At 45.3% G+C, this 20153-nt stretch overlaps 1 protein-coding gene across 1 annotated transcript in view; it reads right to left on the reverse strand.

Annotated features, from left to right (window-relative positions):
- Nucleotides 1-20153, reverse strand: part of erf (Ets2 repressor factor) — a 54546-nt gene that overhangs the window by 15329 nt on the left and 19064 nt on the right. The window contains exon 2 of the mRNA XM_083646582.1: nucleotides 1154-1388. Within this exon, the coding sequence (XP_083502708.1) occupies nucleotides 1154-1388 (235 nt within the window). The remainder of the gene's footprint in view (nucleotides 1-1153; nucleotides 1389-20153) is intronic.

The following is a 20153-nucleotide window of genomic DNA, read 5'->3' on the forward strand; positions in this document are numbered from 1 at the left end:
GATAATACGATAACCGTGATAATTTTGGTCACGATAATCGCGATGTGAAATTTTCATACCGTTACATCTCTAGTATCGCGCTAGCCAACCAAGATGGCGACAGCCAAAATGGCAAACCCGGCGCTTCAAAACGGGACGTCACACTCACATATGCACACACACACACACACACCTGACTGAATCTACTCCATCCTTTACTCAAGTGTTCTTCTGTGCTTATCTTACCGCCCTGACACACACACACACACACACACACACACACACACACACACACACACACAAGCACACACACACACACACACACACACACACACAATCACTCTTCTTCACTGAGTTGATCCTACTTCCCGTACAGGCATCAAAGATACATGTCTCTGTAAGGTGAGCTCAGTATGCTGTGGCTTATCTGTTCTCTCTGCAGTAATGGATCTTCTCTGCTGTTGCAGAAATGCTGAATGTGAGCTTCAGTCCACCTGGGCTTTCCAAACATGTTGTAACCGCTGGCTATCACATGTCAACATAGGCCTCTCCAATGCCCTTCTTCTCACCTGCCCAAACTAAACTGTGACTTAACTGCTTCAGCACTAGCGCCTCCTCTGGTCGGTCGGGGCGCCTGTTCGGCGCGGAATGGAAGTGGTGGGAAATAGCGTGTTCCTCTTCACCGGCTACGTCCTGCCGGTGAAGCTCCCCGCTGTCGGGTGAAAAGAAGCGGCTGGCAACAGCACATGTATCGGAGGAAGCATGTGTGTCTCTACGGCTCTCCCCAGATTGGCAGGGGGCGGGGGCTGACCAGAAAAATATTAAATAAAAAAAGAGAGAGGGGCGGATCCAAAATGGAGTTCTGAACAAATGTGTTTTAGAGCGGCAGCCAGGTAATCTTTGGTCCATGAATCAAGCTCAATATTGGTGAAAATAAAAATTTTAACAATTCATAACACCCTACTAAAATCCTGCATACTCATGTAGTTTTCTTTGTAAAAAATGTAAGTTCTAAAAAAAAAAGTATGACGCATAAACTTGATTAAACGTGATGACATGAATCGCAGTTGAAATCGCAATTGCAATATTCTGTCAAAAATCGCAATCAAAAGTTTTGACAATATTGTTCGTAGGTGCCCTCCGTCTCCTCCTTCAGCCTCCAGGTGTGTCTCACCTTAGCGCTCGGCTGAGCTTGTCGTAGTTCATCTGCGGTTTGCACTTGCGGGCGCCCCACAGCCGGGCCACCTCGTCCGGGTCCTTGATGACAAACTCCCCGTAGTCGCCCTGCCAGGCGATGACGTCGTGGTACTCCTCTTTCCTCAGCAGCTCCAGGATGAAGTGCCACAGCTGGATCTGTCTGGAGCCGGGGCTCGACTCGGGCTTGTAGGCCCAGTCCGGGAAGGCGAACCCTGGGGTGGCAGAGAAGGAGAGAGAGAGGGGGGGTCAGTCAGGTGGACGAACATGCACAGAGCGGCTTTTCTACAAACGAGGGATATGGGTTGACTCCAGCTCCTAAACCCTGTGTACTCTTCTGCTGTCTATTATTTAGGGTTTTTGCACTGTATCTAATTCATCAAGTTGCAGTTGAATTTGGATGCTGCTCTAATTGTGTCTAGAACTAATAAACGACAATAATTCTATATGTTTTCATCATGGTACTCAGACATGTTAAAGTTGCCAACAAATGACTGAGTAAAAGCCAATTTTTTTTTTACGACTCGCGTTGAGAATAAACATGAAATAAAGAACACAAGGCAAATAAAATGGGGAAGAACAAGTTCCAGACTTTTTCTAGGGAGGAAAGCGAGATCAGCGAAGGAGGATGAGGAGAGAAAGAGGAACCACTTTGGTGGATCAGCGGAGTGAGCGAGGCATTTATGAGAGGACACACAAGGCGTGGAAGCTGGTGGCATGACGCCTCAACAACAGGCAAGATCAAACGCACACAGAGTTATTCTCACTGTGCCGTGGCGGCGCTGGGAGCGCAGCTAGCGCTGCCTTTGAGAAGGAGGGCTGGTGTGGTGGCGACGAGCGTTAGGGCCAAAATCTGTTCCCAGAGGACACACACAACAAGTCTAATCAAAAACGTCACCGCTATCACCATCAAAGGTGGAGAGAATCAGCCCTGTAAAAACAGACCTTGAGACATCTGCAGACAAAATATACGCCGGGGTTTTTACGACACACGCATACCATTATCTAGCAGTAAAAAGTATAGGCTTTGTGTTGTAAAGCAGTGGGTGGCAGTAAAAGACTCAACAGCACTCAACAGACGAGGCCAGGCTGAATAGCAACGGCATAGCGACACACACACACCTCATTAGTACCAGATGTGCCCTGGCAATCAGACTGGGAAAGCAGAGGGTGGGAAACATATGGGGCACACTATAACAATGGCGCTGAATTTGGTCTGTGTGTGTGTGTGTGTGTGTGTGTGTGTGTGTGTGTGTGTGTGTGTATGTTACAGTAAAGAAACGCACTATCCTAAATACCAAGGTTACACTCCGTTTCCCACACTGAACAAAGGCGGTCGTATCTATATCGCATGAACGGCACACTGTTAACAATGATATGCTGAAGGCTGACAGACTAATAACACTTGGCCTCTCTATAGAGCTAAGTTACAGTGACACTGCAGAACGTGGGCGTGACGCGGCGCCTATCATATCTGGTCAAGGCCTCAAAATACTGGGAAGTAGTGTAGATCTGTGTGTGTGGGCCCCCTAATCTGACCTGCAATGATACTACATACATACATAGGGAACTATTTTATGGTACCTCAAGCCCCATTTACACCTGGTATTAACAATGCAATCTTTCTGTATGTGGATATGCCTGTGGTTCTAAAAAAATGGAGCCGCAACCCCTAAAAAACTTTAGGCTGGGGTTCGCGACCCCCGCTGCCCGAACCCAACTAACGACTTCCCAGTGTGCAAAGATTCACACACTGATCACTCACTCACTGAAATCTTTTGCATACAGTACAGTTTATAGTTTTTATAGCTATAGATGTATATATATATATATATTATATACATTACATATATACATTACAATACATTAAATCATTAATCATCATGGTCAAAAAATCTCCCTTCCTTTTTATTGACAATAATCCCGCGACCCCCCAAAATAATCTCGTGACCCCCCGGGGGGTCCCCAGGTTGAGAATCACTGGGATGGATATGCTAGCCAATCACGCCATTTGGATTTATTTACACCAGGGATTTATATGGGGCACTGTCACCGGCAAAAACAAACATGGCGAGTGGCGTGAGCTGATTAGACGCAACACTACTGTACACTGTACTGACTGTATTGACTTTGTTTGAGGAGGAAAGGTCGACGGTCGTCCTTTACAACTCTTTAGTAGGACAGAAACAGAAATGATGACATGTGGTTTTTGTGGTTTTGTGTGTGCAGTGACTCTGCACTATGGAGGACTGCTGCTGTGAACGCTGCTACAGTGACTCTGCACTATGGAGGACTGCTGCTGTGAACGCTGCTACAGTGACTCTGCACTATGGAAGACTGCAGTGTAGACTGCATTGTTTCCCCTACCATTCTACAGGCACGGCGCCCCCGCCAGGCCAGATTTTTTTTTGCAAAAACAAAATATATATACATGATTTTTTTTCTGCTTCCCCCAAAATTTCAATAAACCTTTATGGCATATTATTACAATACAACAATACTGTTGTTGACAGTAATAGAAGATGCCAAATCATTCAAAACAATAAGCATTTTGCTTTTAGGAGCATTGTGCCAGCGTGCAGCGCTGTTCCAAAACGTGACAACGTGTGTCGTTGCCTGGGAAACGCACATCCCATAATACAACTGTTCACATCGCATCCCATAATAGTATGATGATACTTGGGATGCCATTGCGAACATAGATGTGAACAGGTTAGTTAAACTTTAGCGTCGCCAGTGAGGGCCCCCACCGTTGCGGTCAGGTTACATTTCGAAATCCCTCCAGGCCTGAAAAACTTTCTAGGGGAAACACTGGACTGCATTTACACCAGGCGGTCTAGCTGAGGTCCAATTGCAAAATGCGCTGATAGAACGGATCGCAATCCGATCGCAATGCATGCTGTGTGCGTTTACACTAGGGATGGGCATCGAATTTCGAATTTTCGAATAATCGTTGTTATTATCAAGGTCGACTTTTATTATTGAAATTCGAAATTCGAAAAAAAAAAAAAAAAAAAAAAAAAAAATTTTTTTTTTTTAGTGAAATGTTGCATTGTCTCCCCTGATTCTAAGTATAGTCAAATCGCTTGGTTTGAGCAAGTAAAACAATTTTTATAAGCATTTTAAGCAAGGTTTATGGAAAAATGAATGGCGGATGAAATCCCATGAAGAGGGAGAGGGGGTGACTTTGGCACCCCTTTGGCACTCAGACCTGAGCCTACTAAATATTTAATGAACCACTCATGATTGTCAAAACTGTTTTTTATTTTCGAAAATGTCAATGTCATGTAACATGTTCTTTACTTCAGTGGTGCAATGCTTGTTTGAGCTAAAAATCCACAGCAGAAGCTTTTTATATTAATTAATAAAGCCGTAGACTTAGAATCAGGGGAGACAATGCAACATTTCACTCACAAAAAAAAAAAAAAAAAAAAAAAAAAAAAAAAAAAAACATTTTTTTTTTTTTTTTTCGAATTTCGAATTAAATTCGAATTTGGCCAGCGAATTTCGAATAGTGTTTTTGCTAGAAATGCCCATCCCTAGTTTACACCTGGCATTAGACCTAACTTTCTTCATCCAGATAAGACATCCAGATACAGATTGCCTTTGAACACAAGGTGTAAGTGGTGTCAAAGTGAGTCATGGAAAAACCAGCCAAGTCAGACATGGAGAAGCCAAAGTCCACCGAGTCTGAGCAGGGCGTTAAGCCATGCTAGTAGTAATATGGTAGAGAGGTGGTGGTCGTAGTAGAAGTGGTAATACGTTTATTGACTACCCTACATAGTTTGAAAGTCTCAACACTCAAACACCACAAGTGATACAAAATAAGACTCAGATTCAGGACCCTGCTGACACAGAGAACAGATTCCATCAGAAACAAAGAAATATACAGAGAAATAGCCAGTGCCTTTGCTACTGGCTGACCACAATAACAAAAAGTCATGTGTTTTCTCTTTGATGTTGACACCATGCATGGACAGACAAACTCTCCGTGGTTTCAAACGGTGTTTCAGTTGATGAGTAAGCTAGGTTTTTCAGAGCCATGTTTCCTCGACACTGCTGCTAGCTCGCTACCGATCGACGTCTGGCTAAACAACAACAGACACCCGTTGTGTAACTGCAATCCACTATCCCCGTTAGGATAGATTTAAGAGCTTCAAGCTGCGTCGTTTCGCTGTCCAACAGATACCGGATTTTGCAAGCAGCACACTGGTTTGGCAAAGCCAGGAGCATTCTTTACAATTCTGTTCAGAGCTGCCCGGCACCATGGAAAATACAGCGCTCCCTTAATTCATAAATCCATGGCAATTCATGAGAACATTTTAGAAATTCATATTTAAAAAGGTCCAATCCATATTATATACTCCCAATATGGGAGTGGATTTCAAACTTCAGCTCTTGATACAAGGACAGTAGCTACATTTGTCTTTAGATATATTTTGAATGTATAACAGATTTGATTTGTGAATAATGGAGTACAGGAGGGTCACAGCTTGATACAGAGGACAGTGATTGGCTGTGTGTGTGTGTGTGTGTGTGTGTGTGTGTGTGTGTGTGTGTGTGTGTGTGTGTGTGTGTGCGAGACGCGTGCATGATGCAATGGACAGAAACGTGGAACTGTGAGTTTGAGAGTGCAAGGTTACGTGTGTGCTATGCATCTCTTTCTATTGCATGACTTTGCCATGCTTTTGGAAGATTGTCTCTGAAATATAATAAAGTACACAGTCACACACCTTGGCATTCATCACTTGATCTGCTTCCAGTGTTTCCCCTAGAAAATCTTTCAGGCCTGGAGGGATTTCGAAATGTACCCCGACCGCAACGGTGGGGGCCCTCGCTGGCGACGCCAAACTTTTAGCTAACCTGTTCACATCTATGTTCGCACTGGCATCCCAAATATCATCATACTATTATGGGATGCAATGCGAACAGTTCTATCATGGGATGTGCATTTCGCAGGCAACGACACGTTGACACGTTTTAGAACAGCGCTGCACGCTGGCACGATGCTCCTAAAAGTAAAATGCTTATTGTTTTGAATGATTTGGCATTTGCTATTACTGTCAACACCAGTATTATTGTATTGTAACAATATGCCATAAAGGTTTATTGAAATTTTGGGGTGAGCAGAAAAAGAAATCGAAAGAAAAACAAAAGAAAATTCTTTTTTTTTCTGGCCTGGCGGGGGTGCCGTTAATGGTAGGGGAAACATTGGCTTCATCTGAATGCTGAATGCTTCAACACACTCCAAAATATTCCACTTAAAAAGGCATGTTTTTAATGGAGAGAGAGAGAGAGAGAGAGAGAAGGAAAATGTGTTGAAAGACAGACCCCCGCCTCATGACGAATAAACCACACGCTGCTATTGTTTGGAGAATGAGCCAATAGACAGACAAGCTGCCTGCATGTGATCACTGATAATGGCTATTTGGAGGCAGAATCCTAATGGAGTTGCAGCATTATGATTCATACAGCAGACAATAAGGCTGTTGTTGTGTCACTGGGGAGGGGACAGGATAGAGACACCACACTGCTGTCAGATGCTGTGAAGTACTGCCTGGAGAGCAGAGATGGGGACTTGAGACTTGAGTTGCACTTAAGTCACACACACACAATGACATGAGACTTGACTTGGACTTGTCCTCAAAGACTTGAGTCTTGATTGGACTTGAGATTTGGGACTTGTGAACAATTATCTATATAATTAGGTCTACTAATATATAGTACAGTAATGTCAACTAATCAATGGCGATACTGTACGCTGATAGAATAAATAGATAAGAGTGAGGATAACACAGTACATGCTTTGATTTCCTTAGTTTTAGCTATGCAGTGTTCTAAGCAGACCGGATGGCATCCAGCAGATGATAGAACGCTCATTCGTAAGAGACTTGACTTTGACCTGTGACCAAAGACTTGAAACGACTTGGAATCTAGCTAAAAGACTTGACCTTGCAAAAAAAATTACATGAGCATCTCTGCTGGAGAGACAAGAGTCATGTAAAATACACATGTGCATAATATACAGTCATAATGCACATATTGCAGACTAGGGATGCACGATGATATGGGCATGGGCACGTCATCGTCTCAGCCGATAAAGGCTTTAAAATGAAATATGGCCATTGGCCTGAAACATGTCTGCCAATATGACATGCCGATGATATTCCAAGTCTGTTTAAGTAGGATGAATCCTACAGTTTTGTTTGAAAGAAAATGTTACATAAATACAAATATATGGCATGTTTTACATAACCTAAGTAGAAGTAGTATTCTTCTTTTGCCCAGTGAATGTGTACATTGTGAAAAGCATTGTATTTATCCCTGCATCTGCCAGTGGGCTGTCAGTATAAGAGTAGACATAATGATGTGTTAATTCCACTACAGGAGAGACTTGATGTTCTCTGAAATGAGGTGGGGGGGGGAAATGTCTATATCGGTATCGGCCTAAAGAGGAAAATATCAGCATATCGGATATCAGCAAAATAATAATCATTAAAAAAAAATCCAATATTGTGCATCCCTATAGCAGACACACAACTTGCAGCAGGATGACATGAGCGTGTGGGCGAGCTAATATCACACAGAGTACACAGACAGAACACACAGGTGAGTGGGCAGAGGTAAGTGGGTTCATGCGTGGGTGCACAGAGCACACAAAGAACAAACCCACAGCAACCGTGTGTGTGTCTGTGTGTGAGAGTGTGTGTGTGTCTCTGTGTGTCAGTGCCTATGTGTGAGAGAGTGTGTCTGTGTGTGAGTGTCTGTGTGTGTGTGTCTCTGTGTGTGTGTCTGTGTGAGAGAGTGTGTCTGTGTGTGAGTGTGTTTGTGTCTGTGTGTGTCTCTGTGTGTGTGTCTACGTGTGAGTGTGTGTGTTTGTGTGTGTGTGTGTGTGTCTGTGTGTTTGTCTATGTGTGAGTGTGTGTGTGAGTGTGAGTGTGTGTGAGTGTGTGTGAGTGTGTGTGTGTGTGTGTGTGTGTGTCTGAGTGTGTGTGTCGCTGTGTGTTTGTGTGTGTGTGTGTGTGTGTGTGTCTCTGTGTGTGTTGCACATGTCCCCGTTGACTCATACTAGCCTGTTGCTTTGTCGTTGAGCTTTCACAGATTCCCTCTTTCTCCCCCTCGACAGCGCCGCCATCCCGTTTCTTTGACTTCCTTTCTTCTTTCATTCTGTCCCTCCCGCCCTCCTCCCTCCCTCCTCCCTCCCTCCACCCTCCTCCCTCCCTCCTCCCTCCCTCCCTCCATCCTCCCCCCTCCCATCTCCTAGCAACGGAAGCTTTTTAGCTCTAAAAATAAACGGCCGAGTCACGACAAACAAGACTAAATATGATTCGATTACAGAAACTTGCCAAAAGTGTTCAGAGTTCAGGCACGGATGGATCCAGACGAGATTTACACCGTGTGACCAGCGGAGACCTGTCCTCGCTGTCACACTGTTTACAATGGAATAGAACACACGGCATGTTCCCCCAAAGTACTGAGAGAGAGAAGCACGTTGAAACACTGAGCTGGCTGCTAAACAGAGTTTAACTTCAGCAAAAGACTGACATGCTTCAAACTAAGTTGTCAGAGTAATGGCTTAGTAAGAGCAGGAGTAATCACACTTTGCACTAAGCATGTGTGTGCACTGTGCTACTGGCTGAGACAGAAGGCCCCAGGAGGACACTTACTTACAGCACAAATACCAGGTTCACTTCATAGTCAAACTCTAATGCCACGAGGCTTGACTTCTGACCACAGATGGAGGAGGCTCCCTCACTCACATTCAGGGCCATTCTTTTTTTAATTGTGAGGCAGATAGAGATATAGAGACGGACTACGCAGACAAACAGAAAGTCAGTGAGACAGACGCATACAGGAAGTCAGATGCACAAGTGTGGTCTGATTGGATCAGCATCTGGTACAGCTGGTGATTCATGTAATGTGAGTAAAAGGTATGGACAGAGTGAGAGTTAGAGACAGAGAGACAGACAGACAGAGAGAGAGAGAGAGAGAGAGAGAGAGACAGACAGAGAGTTAGAGACAGAGAGACAGACATACAGAGAGAGAGAGACAGACAGACAGAGAGAGAGAGACATACACAGAGAGAGAGAGAGACATACACAGAGAGAGAGAGACAGACAGCAATGGAGCCGTAATGAATGATCATCAGCTCACAGATGGAGTGTGAGCAGTGTGAGGAGTGTGAGCAGTGTGAGGAGTGTGAGCAGTGTGAGCAGTGTGAGGAGTGTGAGGAGTGTGAGGAGTGTGAGCAGTGTGAGCAGTGTGAGGAGTGTGAGCAGTGTGAGGAGTGTGAGCAGTGTGAGCAGTGTGAGCAGTGTGAGCAGTGTGAGCAGTGTGAGGAGTGTGAGCAGTGTGAGGAGTGTGAGCAGTGTGAGGAGTGTGAGCAGTGTGAGCAGTGTGAGCAGTGTGAGCAGTGTGAGGAGTGTGAGCAGTGTGAGGAGTGTGAGCAGTGTGAGCAGTGTGAGGAGTGTGAGCAGTGTGAGGAGTGTGAGCAGTGTGAGGAAGCAGCGATCAAACTTAGATGTCAAACACCACCAACGATCATGAAGTGAAAGTGGAAGAGAGCTCCGTGTTTGGCCTTGTGAGAGTTGTCCACCTCTCGGGCCTAAACGTTACAACATGTTGACACTGGAGGCCAGCACATGTTCTCCAGCCTGAGGTCCAGTTGGCCAGCGAGACCAGTCGGCCTGGCCTCCTTGCGAGGGAAAAGTGGCCCGTGCTGAACGTTGCTCGTCAATCGTACGTCAGCGCTCATTAATCCAGAGGTGTGGATGGCTGCAGGGCTGTGAGTCAGCAGCACCAGCTGAAGATCAATGAAGCTGGTGGCCAACGTGAACATCGGGGCAGCTTGACTCCAGACAGGAGGACTTTCTGATTGGCCGACGTGAACATCGGGCCAGCTTGAGTCCAGACAGGAGGACTTTCTGATTGGCCGACGTGAACATCGGGCCAGCTTGACTCCAGACAGGAGGACTTTCTGATTGGCCGACGTGAACATCGGGGCCAGCTTGACTCCAGACAGGAAGACTTTCTGATTGGCCGACGTGAACATCGGGGCCAGCTTGACTCCAGACAGTAAGACTTTCTGATTGGCCGACGTGAACATCGGGGCCAGCTTGACTCCAGACAGGAAGACTTTCTGATTGGCCGACGTGAACATCGGGCCAGCTTGACTCCAGACAGGAGGACTTCCTGATTGGCCGACGTGAACATCGGGCCAGCTTGACTCCAGACAGGAAGACTTTCTGATTGGCCGACGTGAACATCGGGGCCAGCTTGACTCCAGACAGGAAGACTTTCTGATTGTCGAGCGGAGGTGAAACGTGCCGTTTCGAGCCTCGCTGGATTCCTTTATATAGCCAATTACAGGCTACAAAAGCTATTAGCCACCTGCATTCTCCTTCTCCAAAAGAAACACAGGATCTGTGGAGCAGCCACCAGCGGGTAGGAGGGGGTGGTGGTGGTGAGGGAGGTTCAACACACACACACACACACACACACACACACACACAGCTTTTTCTCAGGACTCTTTGACGTCAGCGTGGTCAGAATAGTGATAGGCATCATAGGGGGCATTGTCCAGGACGCCTGCAGGCACTGAGACTAAACACAAACCCCCTTCAGTGCGTCTCTCTCTCTCCCCGGCACGTTTCTTTTGACACGGCGTTCCCTCTATCCATCTATCCCTCCATTTATTTCTCCCTCCCTTCCTCCTATTCTTCGCTGGCTCTAAATTTAGCGGCTGGAAAAGGTCGTCGCTGTGTGTGTGTGTGTGTGTGTGTGTGTGTGTCTGCTTGTGTGTGTGTGTGTGTGTGTGTGTGTGTGTGTGTGTCTGCTTGTGTGTGTGTGCTGTGTGTGTGTGTGTGTGTGTGTGTGTCTGCTTGTGTGGGGCATGGAGAGGGATCCAGAGAGCGGCTAAATGGCCCCCGCGGGCCGGGCCGGCCCACTGCTGGGATCTGCTCGGCGGCTTATCGGGGGGGCGGGATCGGGACAACACAGAAAGGCAGGAAACCAAGCGGGTACGGAGCAGGAAGAGGGGAATCTCCGCTGGGAGCCAATGGGACCTGGTGTGTCCAAAAAGACTGCAATAAGGCAAATAAAAAACAACTCGGGGAAAAAACATCACTGTGCAGTGTAGGAAATTTAAAACATATTTGGTGGGGAAACTTTTGGCCCCACTCTCTAAAAAATTAGGGCATTTACAACATTTTGGGGGTACATTAATTAGTGCAAAAAGTTGCTAAAGCGTAGTGTGAACAACAGCACTGTTTGTGTGAGTGTGTTGTTTGTCATCCTCGTCTGGCCACCAACTTTCAGGTGCTGAGTGTGTTAGAGAAAATTAAATTAATTCAGTGAAAATAAAATTATCAAAATCTAAAAAAAAAAAAATCTGCCCCTCGATCACAGTTTTTAGGGGCATTCTGAGATTTTCTTGGGGCCTTTTTGCCCCCCTGCTAATTTCCTACACTGAACTCAAGGACTCAAAATTGGCAGTGACAAAAACTGGCATGGCATTGGTCAAAATGAGACAAATCAGAGGCTTCTGTTTTTGCTCGTGAGCCAGGAGGGGAAAGCAGGTGGAAGAGAGGATGAAGAGAGGAAGAGGGGGAGGAGGAGGAGGAGACACTCCAGCAGAGATCAAAGGAGGAGGACTGTCTGCAGGTGCACAAGTTACGTGAACCCTTACCTCACCTCTCACATGATCTCTCCATTACGTAAGGCTTACAGACAGACGACCAGAAGACGGGAGACAGAGAGACAGACAGAGAGACAGATCAAAGAGGGGAGACAGGGTGAATGTGAAGGAGATACACCAAGTGTGTGTGTGTGTGTGTGTGTGTGTGTGTGTGTGTGTGTGTGTGTGTGGTTTCACAGGGGGAACTGAGAACTGTAAGCACACAGGCAGGAAGACAGCCTGGTTCAACAGCAACGACATAAACTATAACAAAATATATTTTTAAGAGAAAATTGATAGAAAATATGTTCATTCTACAAGTCAGCATAAATACATAAATACACTATTAGTGTGCTGCAGATGAGTTTATATTAGTAACGTATGTAAAAAAGAGGAATAAAGAAGCCAAATCAAGCTTCCTTCCACACACCTGCCATAGGCAAATCATGAGTCTCCTGGTGACCAGTAGCTAGCTAGACGCTCCATTGATAAGCAGAACCGCGGAAAGAAGTTTTCGACAGCTGGTTAGCAAATAAGTATTTGTTGGCCAGGAATAGCTGGCAACAGCTGAACTTTTTGTGTTAAATGGCTGTCATCTGTGACGATGAAGTGTTAAGGTTGGTTGATAATACGGTCGTTAAATGTGTGCAGATAATGAAAATCTATGCTGTATTTGACAGCAAAGATGATTTGGTCGGCCTGATGCTGTAACTAGTCAACGCCGGCTTCCCTCAGCCCACAGGCTGTGTGCGGGGATGCTTTATCTCGCTGCACAAACATCCATTTTCCAAATAGCGTGTGCTGTCAATGATGCTTCGCGCTACACCGCGGCTAATCCAAGCTAAACACTTTCTCTCTGTTTGCTTTGAGACGTTTTTTTTAGGATAATAAACAGCTGCATTGCTGCGTTTTGAAGTCGGCGGAAAAGAGTGAAGATAAGACACAGAGAGTTTTGGCTGCTTGGACTGAACTGAACAGTGACGCCTTTAAGTGCATCCAGCATCTTTGCTACAGCTGAGACAGCTAAGCTAGTCTAATCTGCGAGGAGGCGTCCGCCCAAGTCTGGCCAGACAGAAACCTGTCGCGTCCCGGCTGGAGGGCTCTGCCGCGCATGCAGGCAGCCAAGGCTGTGATTAAGCCAGAGCTGGCTCGGTGTATGTGAGTGTGTGTGTCTGTGAGTGTGTGTGTGTGTGTGTGTGTGTGTGTGTGCGTGTGTGTGTGTGTGTGTGTGTGTGTGTGTGTGTGTGTGTGTGTGTGTGTGTGGAAGTTGTTATTATGCTCTGCTACAAGGAGAAGCTCATGTTGCATTCACCAAGCCCCCTGCGGCTGATAAAGGAAGACTGAACCATGTCACCATGACTTGATGGACCTTACAATATACCCATGCCTACAGTTTAGGTGTTGGTGGAACCAGTGAGAACATCTCTAACCCTGGGTGTGTTGGTATTGGTAACAGTGAGAACATCCCTAACCCTGGCTATGTTGGTAACAGTGAGAACATCCCTAACCCTGGCAGTGTTGGTAACAGTGAGAACATCTCTAACCCTGGCTGTGTTGGTAACAGTGAGAACATCTCTAACCCTGGCTGTGTTGGTAACAGTGAGAACATCCCTAACCCTGGCAGTGTTGGTAACAGTGAGAACATCCCTAACCCTGGTAGTGTTGGTAACAGTGAGAACATCCCTAACCCTGGTAGTGTTGGTAACAGTGAGAACATCCCTAACCCTGGCTGTGTTGGTAACAGTGAGAACATCCCTGACCCTGGCAGTGTTGGTAACAGTGAGAACATCCCTGACCCTGGCAGTGTTGGTAACAGTGAGAACATCCCTAACCCTGGTAGTGTTGGTAACAGTGAGAACATCCCTAACCCTGGCTGTGTTGGTAACAGTGAGAACATCCCTGACCCTGGCTGTGTTGGTAACAGTGAGAACATCCCTGACCCTGGCAGTGTTGGTAACAGTGAGAACATCCCTGACCCTGGCAGTGTTGGTAACAGTGAGAACATCCCTGACCCTGGTAGTGTTGGTAACAGTGAGAACATCCCTAACCCTGGTAGTGTTGGTAACAGTGAGAACATCCCTAACCCTGGTAGTGTTGGTAACAGTGAGAACATCCCTAACCCTGGTAGTGTTGGTAACAGTGAGAACATCCCTAACCCTGGCTGTGTTGGTAACAGTGAGAACATCCCTAACCCTGGTAGTGTTGGTAACAGTGAGAACATCCCTAACCCTGGCTGTGTTGGTAACAGTGAGAACATCTCTAACCCTGGTAGTGTTGGTAACAGTGAGAACATCCCTAACCCTGGCTGTGTTGGTAACAGTGAGAACATCTCTAACCCTGGCTATGTTGGTAACAGTGAGAACATCCCTAACCCTGGCTGTGTTGGTAACAGTGAGAACATCCCTAACCCTGGCTGTGTTGGTAACAGTGAGAACATCTCTAACCCTGGTAGTGTTGGTAACAGTGAGAACATCTCTAACCCTGGCTGTGTTGGTAACAGTGAGAACATCTCTAACCCTGGCTGTGTTGGTAACAGTGAGAACATCTCTAACCCTGGTAGTGTTGGTAACAGTGAGAACATCTCTAACCCTGGTAGTGTTGGTAACAGTGAGAACATCTCTAACCCTGGCTGTGTTGGTAACAGTGAGAACATCTCTAACCCTGGTAGTGTTGGTAACAGTGAGAACATCTCTAACCCTGGTAGTGTTGGTAACAGTGAGAACATCCCTAACCCTGGCTGTGTTGGTAACAGTGAGAACATCCCTGAGAAGTCAGGGACTAACAGATTAAAAGACAGGGACTAACAGATTAAAAGACAGGGACTAACAGATTAAAAGGCAGGGACTAACACATTAAAAGTCAGGGACTAACACATTAAAAGACAGGGACTAACAGATTAAAAGTCAGGGACTAACAGATTAAAAATCAGGGATGAACATATTAAAAGTCAGGGACTAACAGATTAAAAGTCAGGGACTAACAGATTAAACGTCAGGGACTAACAGATTCAAAGACAAGGACTAACAGATTAAAAGATAGGGACTAACAGATTAAAAGACAGGGACTAACAGATTCAAAGACAGGGACTAACAGATTCAAAGACAGGGACTAACAGATTAAAAGACAGGGACTAACAGATTCAAAGACAGGGACTAACAGATTCAAAGACAGGGACTAACAGATTAAAAACAGCAAAATAGGAATAGAAATCAATAGGACTGTTGTGTTGTGTCAACTTGTGTGAGAAATAAAATCCTAAACAATCACATTACTGATGATCTCAGAGCCCAAACCTCTATCAGCAAAAAGCTGCCAAGGTTGCAGACTTATCAGTTTCAGCCCTACAGTATATTCCCAGAGAGAGAGAGAGAGAGAGACACACACACACACACACACACACACACACACAGACACAGACACACACACACACACACGTTTGAAACTGGCCTGAGCATGCCTTCATTCCAGAAAATGACAGCGCTGTAAAACATTCAGCTGTAACAAGCTCCTGAAGCTCACTTCCTACAGTCAGGATGGCAGTTAGGTCTGAACTGATGGATCAGTGTGTGTGTGTGTGTGTGTGTGTGTGTGTGTGTGTGTGTGTGTGTGTGTGTGTGAGAGAGAGAGAGACAAAGAGACAAGAGAGAGAGAGAGAGACAAAGACAAAGAGACAAGAGGGAGGGAGAGAGAGATGTTTCTATCCTGAGGTGTACCATTGATTCAGCTGCACAGCAACACACAGGTACACACACACACACACACACACACACACACACACACACACACACACACACACACACACACACACACACACACAATTAGATCTTCATAATGACAGCAGTAATTTTGTGTCTAAAAGGCAGAAGTAAACACAGGTGCAAGCAAAACATTAATGAGGGCCCCAGCACTGGAACACCTAAATGGATTGGAAGTTGGAAACCCTCATTAATGTTCTGCTTGTTACTTCCTGCCTTTTAGATACAAAGCGGCTGCTGTGAGAAAGGTCAATTGTTGCCTGTTGGTTCAGCTGCAGGTAATAAGACTGAAGCCAAGCAGTGACAAACTGCACAGCAGCCAGCTCAGCAGCAGACAGTCAATCAACAGGCCAGCAGGGTGACAGACAAATAATGTGTCTATTTTTCTAAAGCTAGAGCAAAAATATTACTTTGACTAATAGCATCATAAATATTTAAAAAAAATAAGTTATTTTGAAGATTACATCCGGGCATATTCTGTTCTCTGGCTGGCTTGACGTAGCGACTTTGAACCACAGCCCTCAGTTTAACTGAGGTAACACAAATGAACCCGGTTATGCAACGTTGGCTACTTGACAAATGTATTCACCAAACATAAATGACGGTGAGACGTGAGAGAGAGTACCAGTGTCAGTTTTGGTACAATTTCAGAATATGGCCCAGTGCTGAAAGAGGGATCAACCGTGTCACTGTCACATCTCTGTTGTATGTTACTGGGCTGATCCCTCCCCTGTATTCATTCAGCAATGGTACATCCACACTAGCACCACTGCAGGAGAAAATAAGACATGACAGTTAACAGCATAATTTAGTTTCCCTTCCTTCAAAAACACAAAAAACTCTCATGTAGGGATGAGTACTCGAAAAGAAAAATCGAATGTTTGTCAGAAATGAACACCCAACCAAAAATGCGGGTAGGGGTCCGTGTCTGACTGGAAAGACACAAGTGAAACCAAAGTTTGGCTAACAGCTAACGCTATGCCTGAGGAAGAGCAGTCGCTCGAAACGTGCGGAACTTATTTTTTCTTTGTTAACCGCTAACGCTAAACAGTTAATTTGGTAGGCTAATAGGCCTGTAATCTATTACTATCTGATACTTTCGCATTTATGTAAATTGGCCAACAACCGCCAATTTATACTGGTCATTCTGCCTGTAACACTAGATCCTATAACAATGCGTGCGCAGATCTATTGTTTTTGCGAGCAGTCCATCCAAAAAAAGTAAACTTTAAAAAATGTAGTACTCTTTTATACTCTAAACATTGAGCCGTTGAACGCATAGTGACGTCAAACTCGAGTACTCGTCATGTCCATCATCCCCTAGTCCTGGTGCATAGAACCAATGCATAGCCTGAAGAACGAGGCACTTGTTGCTAGTGACAGTGAACAGTAAATGGACTAGTAAGAGACAGACAGATAGGGGGCGCTGTGGGGGACTGGAGTGATTGGCAGAGCGCTGCTTGGAGACAGGGCGCTGTGGGAGTGGGAGAGAGAGAGAGAAGATGAATTTCTGCTTTTAAATCTGGCTTCTGTGTTGTGGTCTGCCCGCCAGACTACTTTCATTTTCCTCCAAACACATGCACACACGTGCACACACACGCACGCGCACACACACGGCCAGGCCAACAACTTCAACTGTTGGATTACGGTAAGCCATGTGAACATTAGTGTGTGTGTGTGCGCACACACACACACACACACACACTAGTGGCACCACAGCCCAGAATAGGGCCGTAGCTCCAGATCCAGGGAACTAGATGAGTCAGTCAGTCTGGTGCTCCCTGCCAATCACATCTCATCTCCTCCTCTCCTCATGCAGCGTTCTTCTCAGACAAGCAGGCTCCACTGCCTGTTAGCAGGAGCAGGACAAGCAGGTCAACGTACAGGAGGTCACACAGGGATGTGATTGTGACATGATGACCAAAAAACACATCTGACATTGATAACGTGGAGGAAAGACAGAAAACGGGGTAATTATATGCAACTCCCCAATGCGCACATGACGGGCATCAGGGTCACTTAGCACTTAAAAGACATGTAACCAGTAGGGCTGCAACTAAAGAATATATTCATTGTCGATTATTTTCTGAATTAGTTGTTTTGTCTATAAAATGTCCGAAAATGGTGGAAAATGTTTGCCAAAGCCCAAGATGACGTCCTCAAATGTCTTGTTTTGTCCACAACCAAAATATATTCAGTTTGGAGTCATAGAGGAGTAAGGAAAGCAGAAAATAGAAGCTGGAATCAGATTTTTTTTTTGATTAAAATATTACTCAAACCAATTAATCAATTATCAAAATAGTTGGCGATTCATTTAATAGTTGAGACAACTAATGGATTAATGGCTGCAGCTCCAGTAAGCAGAAGATAAGTGGAGGAATCTGAAGATGTTTTACACCGATTGAACAATGAGATCCAGCTAATCTCCACGTGTCGTCTGCAGGTGTGTTTCTTTGTCTCACACGGAGCGGATCAGTGTCACCACACCCTGCGTTTGAAAAGGAAGACAATAGCTACAGCAACTGGCCAGCCAACATCACAGTTCCAGGAATTACAAAAATAGTGAGTTAAGTGCTGGGTAATGTAGTCATCATCAATAGTAAAACAAATAAAACCAGACAGTTCAACTCAATTTAAGCGACATAGATGGTGAAAGCAGCATCAATTTATATCTGCATTTGATGCCTTTCTAATCTTTACACTAGTCCAGTGGTGCTCAAACCATTTTCACATCAAGGAACCCTAAACTGACACAAATTAGACCACAGACAGACCCCCCATTTGATAAGATTTTCTCCCAGGGTCCCCCATCTGATAAGATTTGTGCTTTTAGATGTTTTATTACATAAATATGAAACATATGACCAAAATAGCCATATTACATTCTGTCATTGTGTTACTTATGGATGGAATTATAGCCAAAATAAATGACCCCCCCTTTTTGCTGGGGACCCCCTGGAACTCCCCGAAGGACCCATCTTTGAGAGCCACTGCACTAGTCAATCATTTAATTCAGACTAATAGGAAGTGACATTAGTTGCAATTTCTTTCCCTACTTTCAACTTCTCTATGTTGATTCCCCCCACTGGTAACACTCCATTTTAGCCCCTTTCTCTCATACATGATCGATCGTTGTAGTTTCACAGAAAATACACACACAGGCAAGGTTACTCAAAATGTTGGCGATCGAGCACTCTGGCTCTGGACGACCGCGTCCGCAAAAGGTCTAAAACGTATAAGAGTGAGAAGGGACTTTTCTACACATGTCATGTCTTGGTTAGTCAGTTAGTCAGCCGTTCCTTATTGGCAGAGCCTCGGCGGTCCTAATTCCGTCGTCTATTGCGTTAAAGCTGGATGTTCCAGCCTCTAGACGGAGTGGCTGCCTGGCTGCCTGTGTAAAAACATTAAAGACAGAGAGGCACCACGGCGTCACCGCAGGGCCATGGCATCCCAAATGAGCACGCGCGCACGCTCGCTCGCTAGCTAGCTAGCTGCAGCGAGAAAATTAAAAGAGTGTGTGTGTGTGTGTGTGTTAATGCAACACAGACATCACCCATTTCATGGCATGTGGGGGGTCCGGGCCCCCTAATAAAGTGTTCCTGCTGTGCGCACGTGTGTGTGTGTGCGTGTGCGTGTGTGGGTGTGTGTGTGTGTGTTGCGCAGAGAGTGGGGGAGATGAGTGAGTGAGTGAGTGAGTGAGTGCATAACTGACTTTCAAGTTTCAGTAAAACAGAGGCCTAACTGCTGTCTGCCCTGGGTTCTCAGAGCTTATGGATAACTAGGGACACCAAATGGGTCACGGATGTCCTGAATGAGGACTGAGATAGTCGCCTCTTTCAGCTCAATAAATTCAAAATGTCACGGTTCCATGGTTCGATGGTTATGGGATGAAACATTCCTTCTCTCTATCAGTTCATTCATTACTATTATTTAATTCATCAAGTCATTCAAGGAAGTTAGAGAAATATTTTCAATTGCTAGGATTTTTTTTTAAAGAATGCGACTTTAAATTGATGAAGTGAAGGACATTGGTTGAGAGCGTGTGTGTGTGTGTGTGTGTGTGTGTGTGTGTGTTTGTGTGTGTGTGTGTGTGTGTGTGTGTGTGGAGAGGGAGAGGGAGAGAAAGCAGACCAGCTTTATGGTCCGCTGATGGTGGTGACCTGGTCAAATGGTGCCATTCTTATCCCTAATGCAATTTATGGCCTCGCTTTGAAGCCATTTACCAGACAAACCTAAATCCTACACGGCATCGAAATGTTGATCCTACAACTGTTCTTCAAAGTTCATCTCAACACTTGAGATCAAAGACCTACTTCACATGACTTGAAATTACATGAATAAAAACCAAATTTGGTTTCTCATCTATTTCACATAGAGCACTCCATAAGAATGATATTGGGCTGCGAACCACATTCTGGGAAGATCTTTTGCTCGAGACAAATTCTATGAAGGTAAATTTAATTGAATTAAAATATGAACTAAGCAAGCACAAGGATGTCAGATGATTGCACAGGGACGTGCTCAGGAAACTCCTATCCAAAATGGACTTT

This window comes from Poromitra crassiceps (genome assembly GCF_964638095.1).
Source record: "Poromitra crassiceps genome assembly, chromosome: 11".
NCBI classification, from domain to species: Eukaryota; Metazoa; Chordata; class Actinopteri; order Beryciformes; family Melamphaidae; genus Poromitra; species Poromitra crassiceps.